The sequence below is a fragment of the Talpa occidentalis genome, unplaced genomic scaffold (genome assembly GCF_014898055.3).
Source record: "Talpa occidentalis isolate TD23 unplaced genomic scaffold, MPIMG_talOcc4v2.1 talOcc4.3, whole genome shotgun sequence".
In the NCBI taxonomy this organism is placed as follows: Eukaryota; Metazoa; Chordata; class Mammalia; order Eulipotyphla; family Talpidae; genus Talpa; species Talpa occidentalis.
The window spans coordinates 13,127,366-13,146,662 of record NW_023603184.1 but is presented as its reverse complement, the minus strand read 5'-3'; the positions used below and the strand labels follow the sequence as shown (position 1 = coordinate 13,146,662).

Sequence of the window (19,297 nt, the reverse complement as noted above, 5' to 3'; positions counted from 1 at the left end):
TAAAGGTGGATCTAATTGAGTAAGAGCTCAAATTATCTAGTACCTGAGTTGACTTCAAGGTCACAGTTATAGTGGCAATCAATCTTGCTTTAATAATCCAGACAGATGTTGAACAATGCATCACCTGGGTACTAGGATCGCCAAATTTTCTGTGGTTGAGTGATGTCCAGGTGTCAATTATAAAATTGACTCTGTTCAATAATGTAACAAACTTCACTCTTTGGCTCTGTGTTCATCCATAATACATGAAAAGCTTTTGTAGCAATTGCATGTTCTAAAGACAAGCACATGACTGCTGGTGGTCTTATGAATGTGGGTTTACCATGACTGCACTTCCACAGATAGAAATGATGGCACAGTTGAAGGAAATGGCGGAAGTCATCCTGAAGACTCAACTACTTCAGTGGAAGGTTCTACTTCTCATTCCTCAGACACAAAAGATATCAGGACCCACATCCCAGTGACTCCTCTTTATACTGGGGCCCCTGGAGTTACTGAAGTTACTGTTGTTGGAGATTCCAATTTTAATGTTGATCGTTCCTTACCAGGTAATTTGGACAATTGTTATCTGATTTGCTTTCTCCATTGAGAGAAAGAACAAATATTTTGATATTACAGAGGGAATTTTCTGCATAGGCTATGATTAGACTGACTTACCACATGGGAATGTCTTTCATCACTTGTGTTCATTCCAGGTTAAGTAAACTTGTATTTATTTCAGATAAAAAGTGTTTTCATGTCCCATTGTCATTTCATTTATTTTTGTGACTTGGTTGTTATGGTAGAATTTCTTTCTTTGTCTTTTCCTGATATTGTGATATATTAAGTTGAACCACATGAAATCATTATTATTGTAGGTCAAATAGTTAAATATTGTAATTTCATTTGATTCAACTAATATATGCTGCCTTTTCAGTAAGCTTTTATCTAACATGTGAATAATTTCCAGAGAATGAGATCTGTGCTCTGAAATTACTATCTTTTATTGGTGATGGATTGGTGAATTTTGCTTTTGGTGAAGGACTGTGGATACACCTCTTCTTTTTGTGATGTACATTTCAAACTATGTGTTCATCTGTTACTTAAGCATACGCACCATTTCTCGCGTTGTGATGGCAAACAGATGACTGAGCATGACTTACTCAATTAAGTTTGACGTGGACCTCGAACGAGAATGGGAGTACCTCTCAAATAAGCAGTCTTCTCTACTTCTGTTTTTCTTTGTTCTTCTTTTGCATTGAGAAACTAACTTTGAAGAAATGGGATCTGGAAAAATACCCACTCTGCCAAAAAAACTAAAATTTGATTTTCCCCTCCTAGTGTTTGCTACTCAGGTGCTCATTACCCAGCCACTGAGGCATATTAAAGATTAATGATTTCAAGTATATAAATATATATGTAGTAACAGAGAACCATCTATTCCCCCCCAAAAAAGGGGAGGAAATCTTCTGAGAAAGCAATATATAAAACAGAACACAGCTGTGTTGCTCTGGATGAGCAGAGTGGGAAAACCCTGAAGTCTTTCCTCTGAGATGCTCATTCCTAGTGCGTCAAGGAAAATCAATTTTAGACCATATGAAACTTGGCGTTATTGGCGAGGCAAATGTTCTTACACCATTTGGCTCTTCATTTAGTATGGTTCTGCCCTAAATTACTAAACATTCCAAGTAGCATTGTCTTTATTCTTCTGGAGAAAGAGTACCGCCTGGTTTCCTTTGGCAAAATAAGACCTATTGTGCAATTTAATGAATTTAAATGTAAATGACAATTTTAATTATTTCATTATTCTAGAAGGATTACATAGCCTGTCAGTAAATAAAATATTTTCTACAAAGTTCATATTCACTTACTCTGATTCCTTCTACATTCCATGGTGGTACAGATAGATTTCCCCCATAGTTCTCCATGGATTGAGTGATCAGTAAATCATCCCACTCTTATTCTTGGTTTTCTTCCAAAGTACTCTGATAAGACTCACTTCCTCCTATACATTTTCCCCAGTCCTTCTTATGCTTCACATAATAGTGGAAACATTTGGAATTGTGGTGCTGGTGGTGGTGATGGTGGCAGCGATGGTGGTGGTGGTGATGTGTTTTAGCTGAAAAGTGCTATTTTCAATTATTCTAACCATAAACCAAGGAGTAAAGCGATCTATCTCCTCTATGCAATAACAAGAGAGAATACAGGTCACCTACCTCCATCTTTTCCAATCAAGGAAGAACACACTGATCAGATTATTGTGTAATTTTTTATAGGTTCCTATATAATGGGTGACTGACCATTTTGTGAAACTGTCATCCTATGATTTTTTTTTCAAAGATTCCTATGTGGTTCTGGAAAATGTTGGGGAGGAGGGAGAAGAGTGGAGTTTCTATGTGCTTAATCCAAGACTTGACCTGTGGATCCAGATTTTAACAATTCAAGAGTATGTCTAAATCTAAAGCTTCCAGTGACAGACTTTTGAGAAGATGGGATTATATTAATTTTTGGTGTTGAAAATACTGATTCAATTTTTGAAAATACTATTATTTCAATTGTATTACAATAACCAAGTACACATTATTCACACATTAGTTGTCATCTCTGCATTTCTTTTTCACTTATTTTCACTCTTTATTTCTAAATAAGCAGTTGACTTTTCTCTTTGAATCTTTATATAATTCCATCCCAACCTTCTTTATGGCACATCAAAACATGTTTCTATTACTCTGCCTTGGAGAGATCTCTTTAAATATCCCATGCCTTAAGCCACAGCATACACCTATTCCCAATGATCACATGTGCCATTATCCAAAGCATATATTCCTTATTTCAAAGATAAAGTATCAAGTCCCAACCTCAGATTTGTAAAGACATTGCAACATTTTTGTTATAGTGTTACAGTTACTGGATTTCTACCAAAGCCACACTTCTTGCGGTCTGTGCTGTCCCAGTTTCCTAACTTGAATTAAAGCTCTAGCCCACTATCAATGGATTTATCAATGAACAGTAATTAATACTGTGGACCCATTCAAGGCTCCTTGACCATCATTTTTTGATTACCTTTAAAAGCCTGAATGAAAACACAACCAGGAGAAAACACTGGAATATGGAGTACTGAACCTGTCCTGATTTCTCTTTACAGAAGACCAGGACTCAGTCTTTGAACCCAGCGGGGATTCCCATACCACCCATGGATCAGAGTCAGCTGGTGAGTTAGAGTTGCCTTAGTCATTGACTGTTATCACCACCAAACCTGCTGTTTATTAATGAAGTGTGAATCAGAGTGTTTTGAAGTTTCAAACTTAGCATGCATCACAATCAATGAGAGGCCTTATAAATCACACTACTGGATCCCATCCTTCATGCTTCTGACTCAGTAGATCTGACTGGGGTGGGGCCTGTGATTTTGTATTTCTTATACATTCCCTGTGATGCTGTGTACTCTAAGAACTATTGCTTTGGAGAAAATTCTTCTCTCTGAAAAGATCAGGAAGAATTCGAGCAGGATCTCAATTTGACATTGCACTACACCAGAGTTACTAAGAACATGGATTTTAGAGTAAGAACAGTCTGGATTTAATCCCAGCTTTTGCACATACTAACAGGGGAAGTTGCTTAAACATCTGTGACTCAATTTTCTAAGCAATAAAATTGGGATAATGATCATCATCACAGGGCATTGTTTTAAAGACAAAGCATTTAGCATAACCCCAAGCACATGACATAATGATAGCATTTATTGAGAAAGTATTTTGTGCTGTTGGCTTTGTTCTAAACACTTTCAGGTATTAGGTAGGACCTTGTGAAACTGATGTTTTTATAGGTCCTCAAATATTATCAGTTTCATATGGTTTATCTGTCATTAGCTTTTTTTTTTTTTTTTTTTTTTTTTTTTGCACAGAAGAACTGGTATGTAGGCCAGAGGTACAAGGGGTAAAAGCATTCACCAGAGACAGAGTGGGGAGCAGAACAGACAGATTGACTGAAATACACTGCTGAGGGGAGCAGTGGGCGAGACAGGAGAGGTCTGCTGCGCCACGTGGGTTAGGTCCCTGGGGGGATCGAACTCAGGTTATAGCAGTGATAGTGCTGAGACTTAACCCCTAGGCCATCAGGGGGGGCCCTGTTATTTATTAATTTCTGATCATCCTACAAATCCTGTAATCTACCTAAGTGTTTTTATTATTCCCATATTACAGAGGAGGAAACCAGCACTCAGAGGTAGTATCTGGCTGAGCTGGCATGACTAGTGGGATGAGCACTGGAGCTGGGTCTCACATGGCCTCTCAGAAATGTAGTCCAGAGAAAGTTCTTCAGATTGACCATAACTTCTGCCATGCATTTTATTAAATGGATTCCTGTTTACTGTGACTCAGATCATACCTAGAACATGACTCCAAGCAGCAAAATTTTGATGCGGCAGGCTTACTTGTGACCACTAACACCGGGGTGACTGAAAGGTTCTGCCAATGCTATCTTACCGTGGTCTCTCCCAGCACCACCAGCACAGGGCCCCACGTAAACCAGGGCATCCATTTGAACTGGTGTTCTCTCCCATCAGACCTACATCAGGGCTAGCGTCGCTCTATGCTCACCCACATAGAGCAAATGTGAAAATGGCTATTTATACAGTGACTTAAGTGATACCCTTTTATGGAAGGGCATGCAGATGCAGAGACTCATTAGAAACGCCTCTGAAGCAAAGACCAAAGCCCCCAGGTAACCTGGGGACCTTAAGAGGGAGCTTTAGCCTTTCCTTATTAGTAAAACAGAGACCAGGACACCTACCTCTCAGCTACCTCTTAGAGTTCTTAGGAAGAAAAGGAGATATCAGGAATATGAAAGTATTTTGGAAATGAAAGGGAGTTGTTATTAAAAGGCATGCTTACTAAAACCAAGAAACCTTAGCTAAACCACTCCTGCTCCTCAGACCACGCAGCAGGCACATCATCTACTTACTGGTTAGAAATGCAGAATCCCCAGCCACCCCAAACCTACTGACCCAACATCTGCATTTTCACCAGATTTCCCCCACCCACTGGGTGGGTTTCATTAGAGTTCAAGAAGGACTATCCTAGGCAGTTTTCCCCACAGTGGCCGCCAGTTGAATTATCTCTGTGCATACATCTCTGGTTGGAGCTCATCTCTCAACTGGAGTGTCAAGTATCCCTCATTGCAGAACTTGCTCTGCTGGCCAGTCCAACCCCGGCTGGAGTTGCAGATCTCCAGGGTGCAAGGCAAGACCTGCTGTATCTTGTCCACCCTCTGTGGTATTTTTTACTTAAAGTGAGAATCAGGTGGGCGGGAGTGGTCTCTTTTGTTTGACTCTCGTGCAGGTGTCTATTGTTCAAACAGGAGGTTTCATCTTGCTGTGCACACACCCAGATCTTTCCTTGCTGGGAGTGCTTTTTATGAAAATCAAAATAAAGAGATTAAGATCCATTAATGGTCTCCCTTTCAAATATCAAAGGCAGCTGTGAGTCAGAGAAGACCAGTGAGAGTAACTGTACCTCTTAGCTGGTTTTTAAGGCCAAAGATCTCCTGTTTAAATGGCCAATATCACATAACTCATGGAGGTGAAAACCTGTTAGTGACCAAGGATTCTGGGAGCCAGAGAAAGTAGTTGGGATTCTTTGTGAGGTTTCTAAAGCAAAAGACCACTGTCAAAATGTGGTGGAGTAAGCTGAAACAGCCAAACGTCTGGTAAGAATTTACTTTGCTTCTTTTTGGGATCAACAAACATCAGATTACTTAAGTGGAACCCTTTTATCCAAAATAGCCATGGTAAGCAAGACTTCAGCATCCACCATGCACAGGCTGAAGGCTGACTCTTGGAGGAAAGCTTTTCATTTAAGGCTTGGCGGTCTTTATCCTCTGATTAGCCAGACAGACTTCTTTTCTTTTTCTTTTTTTCTTCCCTGGAGACTTTCAGGATTCTGCAGTGAGTTTCCATTTCATAGGAGAAAAAAATCTCATTTTAGTAGGAAATTTTCAAATATCATGTCTTTCATGTAACATGTTATAAAGGTCTCTGGCTTAAATCTATAAGTAGGTTCTCAGTGATACAGAGGTAGGAGCTGTCCCTGTCTTATGCCCTGTAAGCAACTGTATGTGTTCCAGACTTTAGTTGAGATATGTTGTTTTTCTCCTTAGGACACTCAAGTGGAAGTCGAGATGGTGGGCTAAACACGACCTCTGGTCCTATGAGGAGGCCTCAAATTCCAGGTGAGTTTCAAGCTGTGATGCAAAAAACAAACAAAAAACCAGGAGGCTAAAAGCAAGTCTCTCTGAAAGTTCGAGAAAGAAAGAATAGACTAATTCCCCTGAATGTCCAACTTTTGGACATGATTGCTGCTTTTTGTAAGCAAAGAATGAAGATAGCACTTGCCCTCTTCATAAGAAAATATGGAACATTCTTGTTTTCCTAGGTTTATTGATTGGTTAAGTTCATATTGAAACCTATCCCTGGCCTGTCCCCTAAAAGTGCCTTCTTAGTTACTACAGCTTCCTTCCCAAATGATCAATCACCCAGGAATTTCCACATCATACCCAGGTTCTTCCTCTCCCAAGCCCCTTTCTTTTGGGTGTGGGGGTATTGCATGCAATTTTCCTCTCACATCACAGTGAGAAGATGCCAGGATCATGTGTGTTGCGTGGAATAAAACATTCTTTTTCTCGAGCAACAGCCCTTACTGACCCAGAGAGAAGAAACTTCAGGGTGTGTTGCATAGACAGCAAGGGTGTGGGGACTCTTTGCTCTTCAGAGCATCAAGATTTAAGGAATTTGAGGCAAATTCTTTATTTGACTTGGGCTCAAAATTGAGCATGTGTAAGCAGGAGTGGGTGGGATGTTACAAAAATAAGAAGGGCTTTCCTAGGGTTCTAAATTATCCTTTTGATCCACCTCTCTTCAGAGCTCTCCAAACTGAATCCTCCTCAGGGGAAGGGAGCAATGTCTGTGAGTCCTGCCCCTGGTCTCTGCCTGGGTGTAAAGAGGGCATAGCTGCCAGGATGAGTGGGCTGCAATTGGCTGTAAGCAAGAGGCAGAATTCTTCCCAGCTCAGTGAGCACAATTGTGGCCATCTCAGAACCAGAGAGCAGGGGATATGACAGAAATGGCACCTCCTATGTGCCTCCCCACCTCCTGACTCTACCACCCTCCTCACGCTCACCTAACCAGGTAGAGATAAGGCAAAGGCAATGCAGAAACAGAAGTCAGAGGACAGTCAAGTCTCCCAAAGAATTGACCATGACTGACCTCCTCCAGCTAGTGAACCCCAGGAAACGCTGATCCTCCATTTCTGCATATTGTAGTGAAGGCGCTAAGATTTTTACCTTCTGTGCATGGAATATCAAAAAATTACTCTTGAAATTTGCCCAAGATTCAAAGCTAATGAGTACAGGTTCTTTAACTTTTTCTAGACTATATTAGATTTTAAAGGATTAAGTGCCTAAGAATTTTGTTTTTAAAAGTTTTTAAAAAGGAGAAAGAAAAGCATGACTTCCCATCTTGCTTGCTGCTCAAGTTCTAGTTCATGGCACGGCATACAGCCTACTGGGCAAAGGAATTTATTTTTTTTTTTTGTCAATTTATTTGTATCCTGTTAGAGCTTGATTTTAAAATATGTTATAACGTGATTAGTTCATAAGTTGTATGTAACTATCAGTGATACTTTATTTTTTATTTTTTTTTTAAAGATTTATTTATTTATTATTTATACAAGCACTGGGTACAGTCAGAAGCGCAGGAGGGTGAGGGAATTCACCAGAGCCAGAGCGGGGAGCAGAGCAGGCAGAAGGACCGAAGTACACTGCTGAGGGGAGCAGCGGGCAGCAGGAGAGGTCTACGCGCCATGCGGGACCCTCCTCTGGTGGCCGCGGAGCAGCCGGGGATCGAACCAGCGCTGCCGAGGCTGCGGGCAGCTTCGCAACCCAGCGCTCAACTGCTGCGCCACCGGGGAGGCCTTATCAGTGATACTTTAGATGGTACAGCTAAACAGGAGGAAATAGAAGTCATCCAGAAATACCAAGTTCACCATTTTCATGAGTCCTTCCTGTCATTTCTCAATGTAACTTATATACAAAAAAGTGAAATTATAGCCTAGGTTCTGCCAAACTGGTTGGCCGCAGCAGTCACTGCTATTAACTACTTTTTCCCTGCATTTTAGTACATAATACAATGATTACGCCCTAATTTCTTCAACCAATCCCTTACTCTTGGATAGTAGGTTGTTCCCAACTTTTACATTTGTAAGTAACATAGTAATGAATACCACTGTAGCTAATTCTGAGATTCCCTGTACATTCTTGCAGTATAACTGCTGGGTCAAAAGCATGTACAGGGCCTCCCCAGTGGCGCAGCGGTTGAGCGCTGGGTTGGGAAGCTGCCCGCAGCCTCTGTGGCGCTGGTTCATTCCCCGGCTGCTCCCTGGCCATCGGAGGAGGGTCCCCTATGGTGCGCAGACCTCTCCTGCTGCCTGCTGCTCCCCTCAGCCGTGTACTTCGGTCCTTCTGCCTGTTCTGCTCCCCGCTCTGGCTCTGGTGAATTCTCTCACTCTCCTGTGATTCTGACTGTACCCAGTGCTTGTATAAATAAATAAATCTTAAAAAAAAAAAAGCATGTACATTTTGAAGGTTTGTGACAAATTTTCAAATGACCCCACTCATGGGTGTGTACAAATGTATCCCTCCATGGAGTATCCTTTGCCCCACTCACTAGTATGCAGTCTCCAATTGTGTTGACTATTAAAATGTAAGATGGATGTTCTCACATAGGAAAGGAATGTTCTTTTCTAGGGAAGCATAAATTTCCTTCTATTTAATAATATTGCACCAAAGGCATCTACAAGTTCCAACAGATCATTCTATACTTTTTTGGATTTGTTTCTCCTGGGGAAGTGGAGTTTTGGAAATCCTGACTGATGATAAGAGATTAAAACAAGAGGCCTGTTGGACAAACACCTATAGCAAAATCGCTCATCCAGCATTAGCTGCCTGTTGGCTGGACATATCCGAAGTGCTGACTGGTTCTTGTTTGGATTAAGTCAATTAATAAGTGCATTTTTGTTTTTACTAAGCATATTTCCCAAGCTCACACATGTCTTTCGGTTCACTCACACCAGAATGGCTGATCATCTTGGCATCCCTTTTGGCCCTGGCTTTGATTCTTGCAGTTTGCATCGCTGTCAACAGTCGAAGAAGGTAAGGGGCTATTCCAAGCCTTTGATTGTGAAAGGTCATCACTTGCTCTTAGGTTCTATGTCCTTGTGTCCCCTGGAAACATCAGCCTCTGCACCCTGGTGCTTGTTACAAATGCAGACTCTTAATTCCTGCCCCAGATCTCCTTTATCAAAGCCTGGGTTTTGACAAGATTTCAGAGATCCATGTGCAAGATGCAATTTAAAAAACCCTGGGATATTCTTTAGAGAAAGAGACACACTGATGATTTGGGCCACTAAATTTAAATAGTTGAATCTTTTGTGGGTTTTAATTTGGTGGAAACGTAAATCCATAGACTCTGATCAAAACTATAAAATATCTCACCAGGAAGACATAAAGTCATATATTCACTATTGAATCATCAGACAAAATATATGTATTTATATATAAAGACCCAGGGATTGGTCATCCACTTTAGTTTGACTGAGGCCCCTGGAACATTCTAGAACCGTTCCCTATAGCAAGTTTGTGTTTTCATGTGCTCTTTGTTTTTTGTAATGACACTATTTTTTATTGTCTGGAAACTTCAGTTAAAAAAAGGAAAAGCCTCGGGACTCCCCTGGTGGCGCAGCGGTTAAGCGCTGGGTTGCGAGGCTGCCCGCAGCCTCTGTAGCCCCAGTTCGATCCCCGACCACCAGCGAGGGTCCCACAAAAAAAAAAAAAAAAAAACCCCAAAGCCTCCTGACGATGAGGTCTATGAAACGATGAAGAAATTTCCTTGGGAAATTCTAAATAAAGATAGTTAATTCCTAGACCTGGCAATTGGGCTGTTTTCAAATCTCAAAGGCCTCTCTGCCTCCCTACCTCAACCCAGGCCTATTATTTTGGAAGTTATTTAAATGGCATGTGTACCTAGTACAGCAGTGACCAGGCTCCAGAAATAGTGCTAATTAAAGTGAAATTAAGGAAACAATAATTGTAGCAACAGAGGAAATGGATGTTAATAGCGGCACCCCGAAAGTTGAGTCTATATTTCCTATCTAAGTCACTTAAAGTTTCCTTCTTCTTCTCCAAGTATATGAATAGGCATATTAAACCTTTTTTTAAAAGTCCCTTATGATTTCTTCTTCTGAGGTAAAAGAATTGTATTTCCAAGCAGAGCCACCTTTGATGATTCACTGGATCATCTAACAGGCTAGAAAATGCTCCTCAGTTTGGAGAAAACTGTAAAATCTTTCTTGTTGGTTTTTGGCAAGCAACAGACAGCTAATTCCCTCGCCTTGTGCAATCCGTGCAGTATCTCTAATTCTTTAATTATCTGAGGAAATTGAAAGTGTTGCTTTCCACTGGCACAAGTTAATAAAACTACTATATTAAGCCAGATAGCTATGTTGCTATCTATATCTTTGAGGGCATAATAATAAAAAAAAAGATTAGTCATGATAGTCAATTGTATAAGGTGTGAAAACTAGAAAAGAAAATCTGGAAGACCTCCTAGAAGCGCCTATGACTAAATGGGAAGTTGTTTTTTGTTTTTTTTTTGGCTGAATTTAATGTGACTTGAGGGAGCTCCTACAAAATCTTTATGCTTTTTCCCTCTGCCTCCTTTTTTTCTCTGGGATGATTTTGGCTCAATTAAAAATGAATTTCCTGTTGTTTGAAATTAGTCCCTTTGTTCCAGGCACTAGAATGCACTCCTTCTGCTCACATACACAGGCCATAAGCTTCGCACATGTCACCATAGAAACGTTGGCCAGGGATGCTGTTGACAGGCCCTCAGAGAAGCATCTCAGCTGTCTGTCTCTGAGGGCAGTGTGAATGTGGACAGAGCTGGTTAGCTCACTCATCACGCTGCATCATGCCAGCAGCAAGAGGGGCCTTGCTGCCCACCCCCTCATCCCACCAATTAGCAGTCACCCTAGCAACAGGAAAACTGGGGCCACTCAGGATCCAGCAAAGCAAGAAAGTGGCAGCTTGGACACCCTAAATTGCTGTGTCCTGATTTGAGAATCGAAAACAGATTTGTCATATAGCTCGAGGGTGGTTAACAGCATAGGCCCCTACCTGTGCCCTGTGTTTCTCAAGCCTCCAGCCCATTCCTAATCCTCTTAAGAAGCCGGGGCCTTTTTGCTTCGAATGTTATGTTCTAGAGAGATTCAGAAGTTTGTTTTCACCAGATAAAGTTAGTTTGAAAATACAAACCTACAATTATTCAGGAAACATTTTTTGAGTTGTTCTACTGGCCATCAGCAGTGGTGAGGAAGAAAGGAACATTGTAAATAGAAAGGGGGCTATCTTTTCCTGGAAGAATCCTGAGGTTCAGTGGCATAATTGACCTGCTGGATTTGAGACAGCTAAAAGTTATTGAGAACATACTCTGGGTCATACACTGTTATATGGATTCTGGTTAAGCAAATAAAGTGGCAACACATTAGTTGCTCAAATTGAGGTCCAAGAGCTGACCAGGGACTTCCATTATAAAGTGATCTGAGTGGCATCATCTTAAAGATGTTGCTTTAGGAGTCCTATTATTTCTTTAGCTTTTCCAAGATCTGTCCTTTACATCCACTTTTCCTTGCTATTCTTCGTGGAACCAGAGTCTTGATTTGCAGATTTCCACTGGAAATCGTACTTTATTCACTTTTCCTAAGAGCAAACAATAATTTTAAGATTCACAGCTGGGTTGGTAGATGTTGGATGAGGTCCAAGAGAAGAAGTTTGGTACTTATCCCTTAAATAATCTGCTGACTTATGTGAAGAAGACAGAAAGGCCTGAGAACATTGCCAGAAAGGTTTTAGTAAACAGGAATGATTGAAGAATGTTTCTATGATGCTTATGCAGAAAAGGTTTTTACAAGCTTTCACTGGAAGCCCCAGTGTGCAGTCATCATCCTCTGCTTGATGTGTCCTTTCTATGAAGCTCCAGGATTTAGACATGGCTTCCTTCCCTGATGCTGCAGATTAGCCCACTGTAATTTGTATTTATTTCATATAGACATCATTCTGCCTTCTAGAACAGAGATTTGCAGTGGAAATATTTCCACCTGCTCTGTTAATATATAACCACTAACTCTTTGTGGCATCTGAGCACCCAAAATGTGGCTAGTTTGATTTAAGAAGTGAATTTTTTAATTTATTTCATTTTGCTAGGTTAAATTTAAATAACTGCCTGCTATTATCCTATTGGATGGTACAGAGACATCCAATAGAAGAGACGTAAGTTACAAAATTACCCCACAAAAGTCTTTCAAGATAAATTCCTCTATGCCTTCAATATATGTTAGTTATCTGGTTTCTAAACCTCACCCAGCCTGCCCACCCTTTCCTGGGAAGGTCACTGTGTGCTCAGTCAAAGCCTGAGATTTAAGGGGAGAGAAGGTGAAGCAAGATACAGTGTTCTGATCTTCAGACTCAGAAAATCTAAGTTGTAGATACTATATAGGTCCTGCAGTAACTAGTGCTATAGCTCCAGGCAGTACCCTTGACTGACTGGGCTTGGTATTCGGGCTATACATAAAAAAATCAGGCTGAATGACCTCTGAAGCCCCTTCAGCACTAATGTTCCTTTTAAAATTCCTGTAATTATAAATAATGAAAAAGTTAGAACGTATCTTTTAAAAGTACTTACTAAGTTCCTGGAGCACCAAATGCTGAACTGAGTTATTCATGACTGTCATTCTCCCTTCCTGGAAGAACTCAGATAATCTAGACACATAACTCCAGAGGGAGATAGAGCCAGAACAGAACCTGAGCACCATATTCCTGTTCAAATGTTACCCGCTTTCCAAATCATCTTCCTTTAGATGATAACATTAGTCCCCACCCCCAACCCTAGGTGCAAATATTTTCAAATGCTTATAAATCGCTTTCCTGCAGTAGTTCATTCAACTTCTCAAGTACCCATTAGGTGGCCAAAGGGAATTACTTTAATGTGACACCTTTGTTTCAAAGAACATCTGAGACACCATCTAAGAATTTGAAATAATACAAAAAACATCCCATCCCACCTTCAGCTTCTTAAGTTCTCTTCATAGTAAATATAACAAGGTAGGGGGAGGCAACCAGAAGAAACAAACAAAACCCATTTCACATGGTTCATGTTATATTAGTTACAGCTGGCATTTCTTGACCATTTCCTATGTTCCAGATTCTGGGCTAAGGGCTTATCCAAGTCCTTGGTTTCCTCATCATAGTTGTAAGAGCAACAAATAATAATTACAGACTCATGTATCCAGTGCCAGGCTCTGTTTTATTTTCAAGGGCTTTCCACATCCTGTGAAGCTGGCACATGTGTAGCCTGCTGTTACAGATGAAAACTAAGGCTCAGAGATGTTACAGGAGTTATCCCAGGTGACACAGCACTAAGCACTCAAAACCAAACCATTTGAGCTCCTGCTCACATCTATGTGGACTGCATCCATATCTGCAGCCCTGTGATCTGCTGCACAATTCAAGCATCCTGCCCTCCAAACCTCATCAAGCCCCATGCAAGAGGAGACAGGATCTACCTCCTGTTGGGGAGGTATAATTTTTATTTCCCCAAACAAGAGATTAAAGTTTATGGTCTTGGCAGTCATAAAGGAAATAGCCCATGATCATGAATAGAGGCTTTGTCTCTATACCTCTAAATATCCAGGGCAAAGTGAACACTTCCCCACTTCAAGATGTTTCCAAATCTCCAGATGGTTAGCAGCATTAATAGGTTGGGCAGATCCCAGGCTTCTGGTCATAAAGGTCTAGATTTGAATATTGACTGAGTGTGTCTTGACTCTGTCCATTTTCAAGAAAGTTATTGAATCTTTCTGGATCTCAATTTCTCTGCTGAATAAGGGGAATAACAGCTGCTGTAAAGTGCTATTGTAAGGATTGCTTGAAATTAGCATGTGATGTGCTTAGCATTCTGGAGGTATTCACTAAATTTCTTCCCATGTCTCCTCTGTCCCACCCTACTCATGGTTGTGCGACTTATTACCTTTGCTTATGTCAAGTGTAATCTGACTTCTAGATGTGTAGCAGTAATTATGTTACAGGAAGGAAGAAGATTGTGTCAGGTTGAGTGGAGTGAGACGATGTTATCAAACACTGTGACGCAGCGTCTAGATGAAGGTCATGCTCTTCCATGGAAGAGATGGAAGATCTTCCGCATTTGAACCTTAAATTATGTTACTAGGAAACCTTAAAATAACAGTGTAAGATTTGGATATGTCTTAGTTAAACTTCCTCTATCCAGGGTTATATGGAAAATAACCCATATTAGGGAAAACCAATATGGCTTGTACTTCTAGAAAAATGTTTCATTCTTCCCAGCACATGCAGTCATAATCCCAACATATATGATCATAATCTCACCAGGACAAAAAACTGTTGACTGGGAGAGGAAGTAATGGGACTTTCTTAAATACTTGCATCAGAAGGATTTACAATCATCATGGTGATGTTTTATCCAAGTCTTCAGAAACTTCTCAAGTGCTTAAAAACTGTTTCCATTGTATAGTAAGGTAGGATTAGACTTGGGAGTCAGACACACCCGGGAATTAAATCCTGATCATTTTACTGATTTGCTGAGAACCAGGGTTTCTTCACTGGTAACAAGGGACGATACTGACACTGCCTTCAGTTGAGAACACTGATTCTCACACTTGAGTGTGCCTCAGATGACCCTTTAGGGTTTGTTCTGCTACAGATCTTGGCCTCCCCTTCTAGAGTTCTCTTATTCGGTACTTCTGCATTGGGGTTGGGAATTTGTATTCTAACAAGTTTACCAGTGATGCTTTTGCTGTTGATAAGTACTGACTGTTAAGGGTCAGTATTATGAAACCTATCAAGGCCATCATAAGCCCTACTGATGATGATAGAGATGGTGGTGGTGGTAGTGATGATGATGATGGCAACAACGATGACCAATGATGGTTCTTTGTGCCCCTTTCTCAATTTTAGGTGTGGGCAGAAGAAAAAGCTGGTGATCAACAATGGCAATGGAGCTGTGGAAGCTAGAAAGCCAAGTGGACTCAATGGAGAGGCCAGCAAGTCTCAGGAGATGGTGCACTTGGTGAACAAGGAGCCGACAGACACCCCAGACCAGATTATGACAGCTGACGAGACACGGAACCTGCAGAATGTGGACATGAAGATTGGGGTGTAACACCTTCTCTATGACCTTGGAAATAATCAACAGTCAGAGACAACCATTACAGGGAGTTGGGACCCTTCACAGATGCAATGTGCTACTGATTGTTCTAGGGAATCTTTTTTTAGCATAACATTTTCTACTCCTTTTTGTTTTTTAAAGTCAAGTTGAATTGTAAAAACAGCATTGCTTTCTGAAATGAGGGTCCAATTAACAATTGGCAAGAATTTAATGGCTCCATTTCCCACCTAGAAGCCTCTCACCTCCTGGGTGTGCTGTGGGTGGCCTCTAGCAAAAGTGGAGGATATGTTCCCATTCCCGACCACCAACCTTCCCTCCATCCACCTCCCAGGTAATAGCTACATGGTAAGGTCATTCCCCAGGGCCACAAATGGTCTCTGGAGAAAATTTGAATAGGTCCATATTGCCCCTCCAGTTGCCCAGTCCCTGGGCATTGCTTTCCAGGGGCACAGGAATCGAGTGTACAGGCTACACATCCCCTTCTCCAGGCCCCCTGGAAATTTTTCAGATGCTTCTGGGAGATACCCAAAGGGTAAAGCTATTTATCTGTAGTAAGCTATTTATCTGTATTTTGAAATACTGAACCCTGGAGGTCCTTTGATATGTATGGCTTTTTTTTTTTTTTTTTTACTTTATCAGAGGCATAAAGGGTATCAACCACCAATTCACAATAAACATCTGTACTTCTTCCATCTTAATCCTTTGTGCTGTGATCTTTCATTTTCTTACCAACAAGAACTGGGTTCCAACAGCTCATCAGGTAATTCTGTGAATGGTCCCCCTTAAAAGTCTTCTCAGAGCCCCCACTCAAGCAACTCTCAAAGAAGATGGAGGAAGATACCATTATTTTATTTTGAGACTCTGAAGGCTTCCTGTCACATCCTAGACGTAGAATTGTAAGAGGAAGTGCTTTTATGTTTAAGTGGCCACCTGTTCTTTCTCCTGAAGCACTGAAAAAGTTACATTATGTTTGCCTAGTCTCCAGTTTGTGGGTTCTTACTGCATAGATCCTGATCCAATAATGATATCTAAAAACAAAATGAAAGTACCTTTTGGCAACTTGTAATAAAAGGAAAAGTCCGTGGAAATGAGAGTATAGCCAGTAGCCAACTTATTGGCACATTTTCACAAGAAGGGAGAGAACAGGGGACATCCTGTTTGAGTATTTTTATGGCAGTATTTATACATTAACAAGTCAACTGTCCCTCATACAGTTGTTATGCGGGGTAAGTTTAATGCCTGTGGAACCTCTCTAAAGGTTATATGATTTCCCACCACTGGGATCTTATCACCAGATAAGCAGGTTTATGGTCAAATAAGAGAATAATGGCTTTATTCCCCATTGGCAAGTCCTTTGCGGTCTTTCTTTGTAAGTTCAGAAGGTCCCATTGGAACATGCAAAGGTTACTTGTAATAGAAGGGATGGAATCTATAAATTAAGGCCTCCTGTAAAAGTGGGAACTCAACTTTAGTTCCCACAAAAGGTCATCTGTTGCTTAAACTGATATGCCTAACTGGCAGCATTTCTCAGAGAGGAAAAAAAAAGCAGAAAGAAAAAGTTCCCACACAAATCAGGGCTGAACTTATACAAAGAGGTGATTCAGAAGGATGTATTTAAGGGAGAGAAAGTGCCCACTTTCCACACTAAATCCCCATCTTTGCTCTCCCCTATCCACCCTTATGCCTTCTTCCCCATCATGACCTTTGAAAACTTCCTTTCTTGTCTTCTGTGAAAATCACTGGCTAGTTCCATATCCAGCTGTCTGGTTTTATTTTTATTATGAAGTTGAGAGAAAATAAAATGGACATCAGGTCACTCACTCAATTTTACATGCACTAATATCAGTGTGTCTCTGCTGAGCAAGGGCTTTCCTGGGTCAGTGGCAAACCCTGACAGCTCACAAATGCAGCAAGTCATTTGGGATCAGGTTGATGGGCAACACCCATCTTTATGTGTCCCCAGACTCTTTGGGGTCACGGATACAAATTTCACAACAAGGAACAATTTTCTACCCCTGCTAGGCACTCCCAACAAATAGGGTGAGATAAGAAATTGTTTTCAATTTTATTTTGGATTAAATATGCTCCCACCGGGTCTCCCTGGTGGCACAAGGGGTTAAGCACAGCACTGCAAAGCTGTCCGCAGTTCTGTAGCACAAGTTCGATCCCTGGCCAGGGAGGTGACCCACATGGCGCAGCAGACCTCCCCTGTCTTGCCCACTGCTCAGTAGTGTATATCAGTCAGTCTGCCTATTCTGCGCCCTGCTCTGTCACTGGTGAATCCTCTCACCTCCCACTCCTCTAGCCTGTATCCCAGTTCTTGTATGCATAAATAAACAAATCTTTTAAAATATATGCTCCTACATTCTATTATCATTTCAGACCTCCTCTTGATACACCTCTGTGTTCTCACGATAGGGGTGGAGAGGTCTAGTGTTTATATCCCTTCCTTTCCTACCCTGCACCTATTTATTGCCCTAGAAGTTCACCTCTGGTAGCGTAATCTGGCTAAGTCATGATGCCAAATCTTGTTGACAAAAATAATGGAGCAAATTTTAATCATTTTGCAAAACAACCCAAGAGTTTCAGGTGTAATTTTTTTCTATATTTGTAAATCTTTTGTGTCTCCTGAGGGCTTCATTTAACTTAGTACTGGGTGAAAATAAAATGGGACAAAAGTCACCTTCATAGCAATGTATTTCAGATTCTAGTCGAACAGAGTGGTTTCTTCCAGCAGAATCTCTCATCTGAGAATCTCAAATGAGACCATGATACAAAATATTAATTTCATAGCCACATTTATTGAATGCTGGTACAACAGAGGAGTAGGAGAAAGGAAACCTCTGATTTCCCTAGAAAAAAGTACTTAAGAATTATAAAAACATGATCCATTCAACTTTAGGTCATAGGTATACCTTTTTGTGACTTATTCATATTGAGTTTTCAAAGAATTGTTCACCATTCATGCCTGTATATGAACCATTATGTGTTGATTTTTTTCACAGCACAACCTGTGATTTTTGTACCTTTATTGATGAACCAATAATAAGGAGAAAAGCATAATATGCACATTGCTCTCTTGAAAGCACTTTTTGGATCATACTATAAGGCTAATAAGGGAAATGATCTCAGGTGCCTCTGATTTAAGGAGGAAGGCAGATTGGGAGAAGCCAAGCTGTGATTTTTGGCCATCTGGTAACTTCAAAGTCTCAGGTTAAAGGTTTCTGGAGTGGCTGAAGCGTCACACTCATTTTATTTTTCCTTAAAAAAATTACATGGGTTTCTGTCCTTTGAGAATCTTGTTTTAGAGAGCTTGATTTTTCCATAGGAAATGTGTGGTTCACATGAGTCAAACTAATGAGGTGAAGTATGAGTTTGTTAAAAGCTGAGAGATGAACATACTTACCTCCACACCCTCATGAGAGCCTCTAAAAAGACAAAAGAGAGCTTTCAAGAAGACATAAGACAATGGAGTCAAGATGTAACAGGGTGGTCCCCAGAAAAGGGGAGGTCCCAGGTTCCCTGCTCCATCCAAGGGAAGGTGGATCTAAGGAGAGGAGAAGAAGCTGGAGAGGATATTGGAGAAGGAAGGAAGCAGGATGGAGAGCCAGAAGGAGACCTGGAGGAGGCACATGGAGCAGAGAGACATGTGAAGAAACTGTGCTTGCTTCTTGGTCCTGGACTGGTTGAAACAGATGTGGTGAGAGACCCATGGGGAGTTTAACAATGGTGGTTTTTGTCTTGATTTTGGTTTTGCTCTTTTCCTCCCAAATTTGTCTGACTGTTTCTCACCCTTTTCTATGGGGACTTGCCAGAAGGTGCTTTAGACTTATAGCAGGCTTTCAGGCCTTGCTTTGTGCTAATCCCATTTGGGTGGACTTTTACACACGAGGGGATGGGTAACTTTGGGTGCTTGATTTAGAAACTATATTCTTTGTCTTTTCTGTATTGCTCATTAATTGTAATAAAGCCCCTTTCCATTAAAGGTCTTATATGTTTTGTGTTGAT

At 40.9% G+C, this 19,297-nt stretch overlaps 1 protein-coding gene across 8 annotated transcripts in view; it reads left to right on the top strand.

Moving 5' to 3' along the window:
- CD44 (CD44 molecule (Indian blood group)) overlaps positions 1–16,126 on the top strand; it is an 84,231-nt gene extending 68,105 nt beyond the window's left edge. For 2 of the 8 annotated variants that reach the window (XM_054699272.1, XM_054699271.1), the window contains 5 exons: positions 342–548; positions 3,125–3,190; positions 6,136–6,207; positions 9,105–9,183; positions 15,079–16,124. In XM_054699272.1, the coding sequence (XP_054555247.1) occupies positions 342–548; positions 3,125–3,190; positions 6,136–6,207; positions 9,105–9,183; positions 15,079–15,283 (629 nt within the window). In that variant the 3' untranslated portion in view covers positions 15,284–16,124. Of the gene's footprint in view, positions 1–341; positions 549–3,124; positions 3,191–6,135; positions 6,208–9,104; positions 9,184–15,078 lie in introns of all 8 variants that reach the window. The other 6 variants (XM_037522465.2, XM_054699273.1, XM_037522468.2 and 3 more) reach the window with 5 other exon arrangements.
- Positions 16,127–19,297: the final 3,171 nt, after the last annotated feature.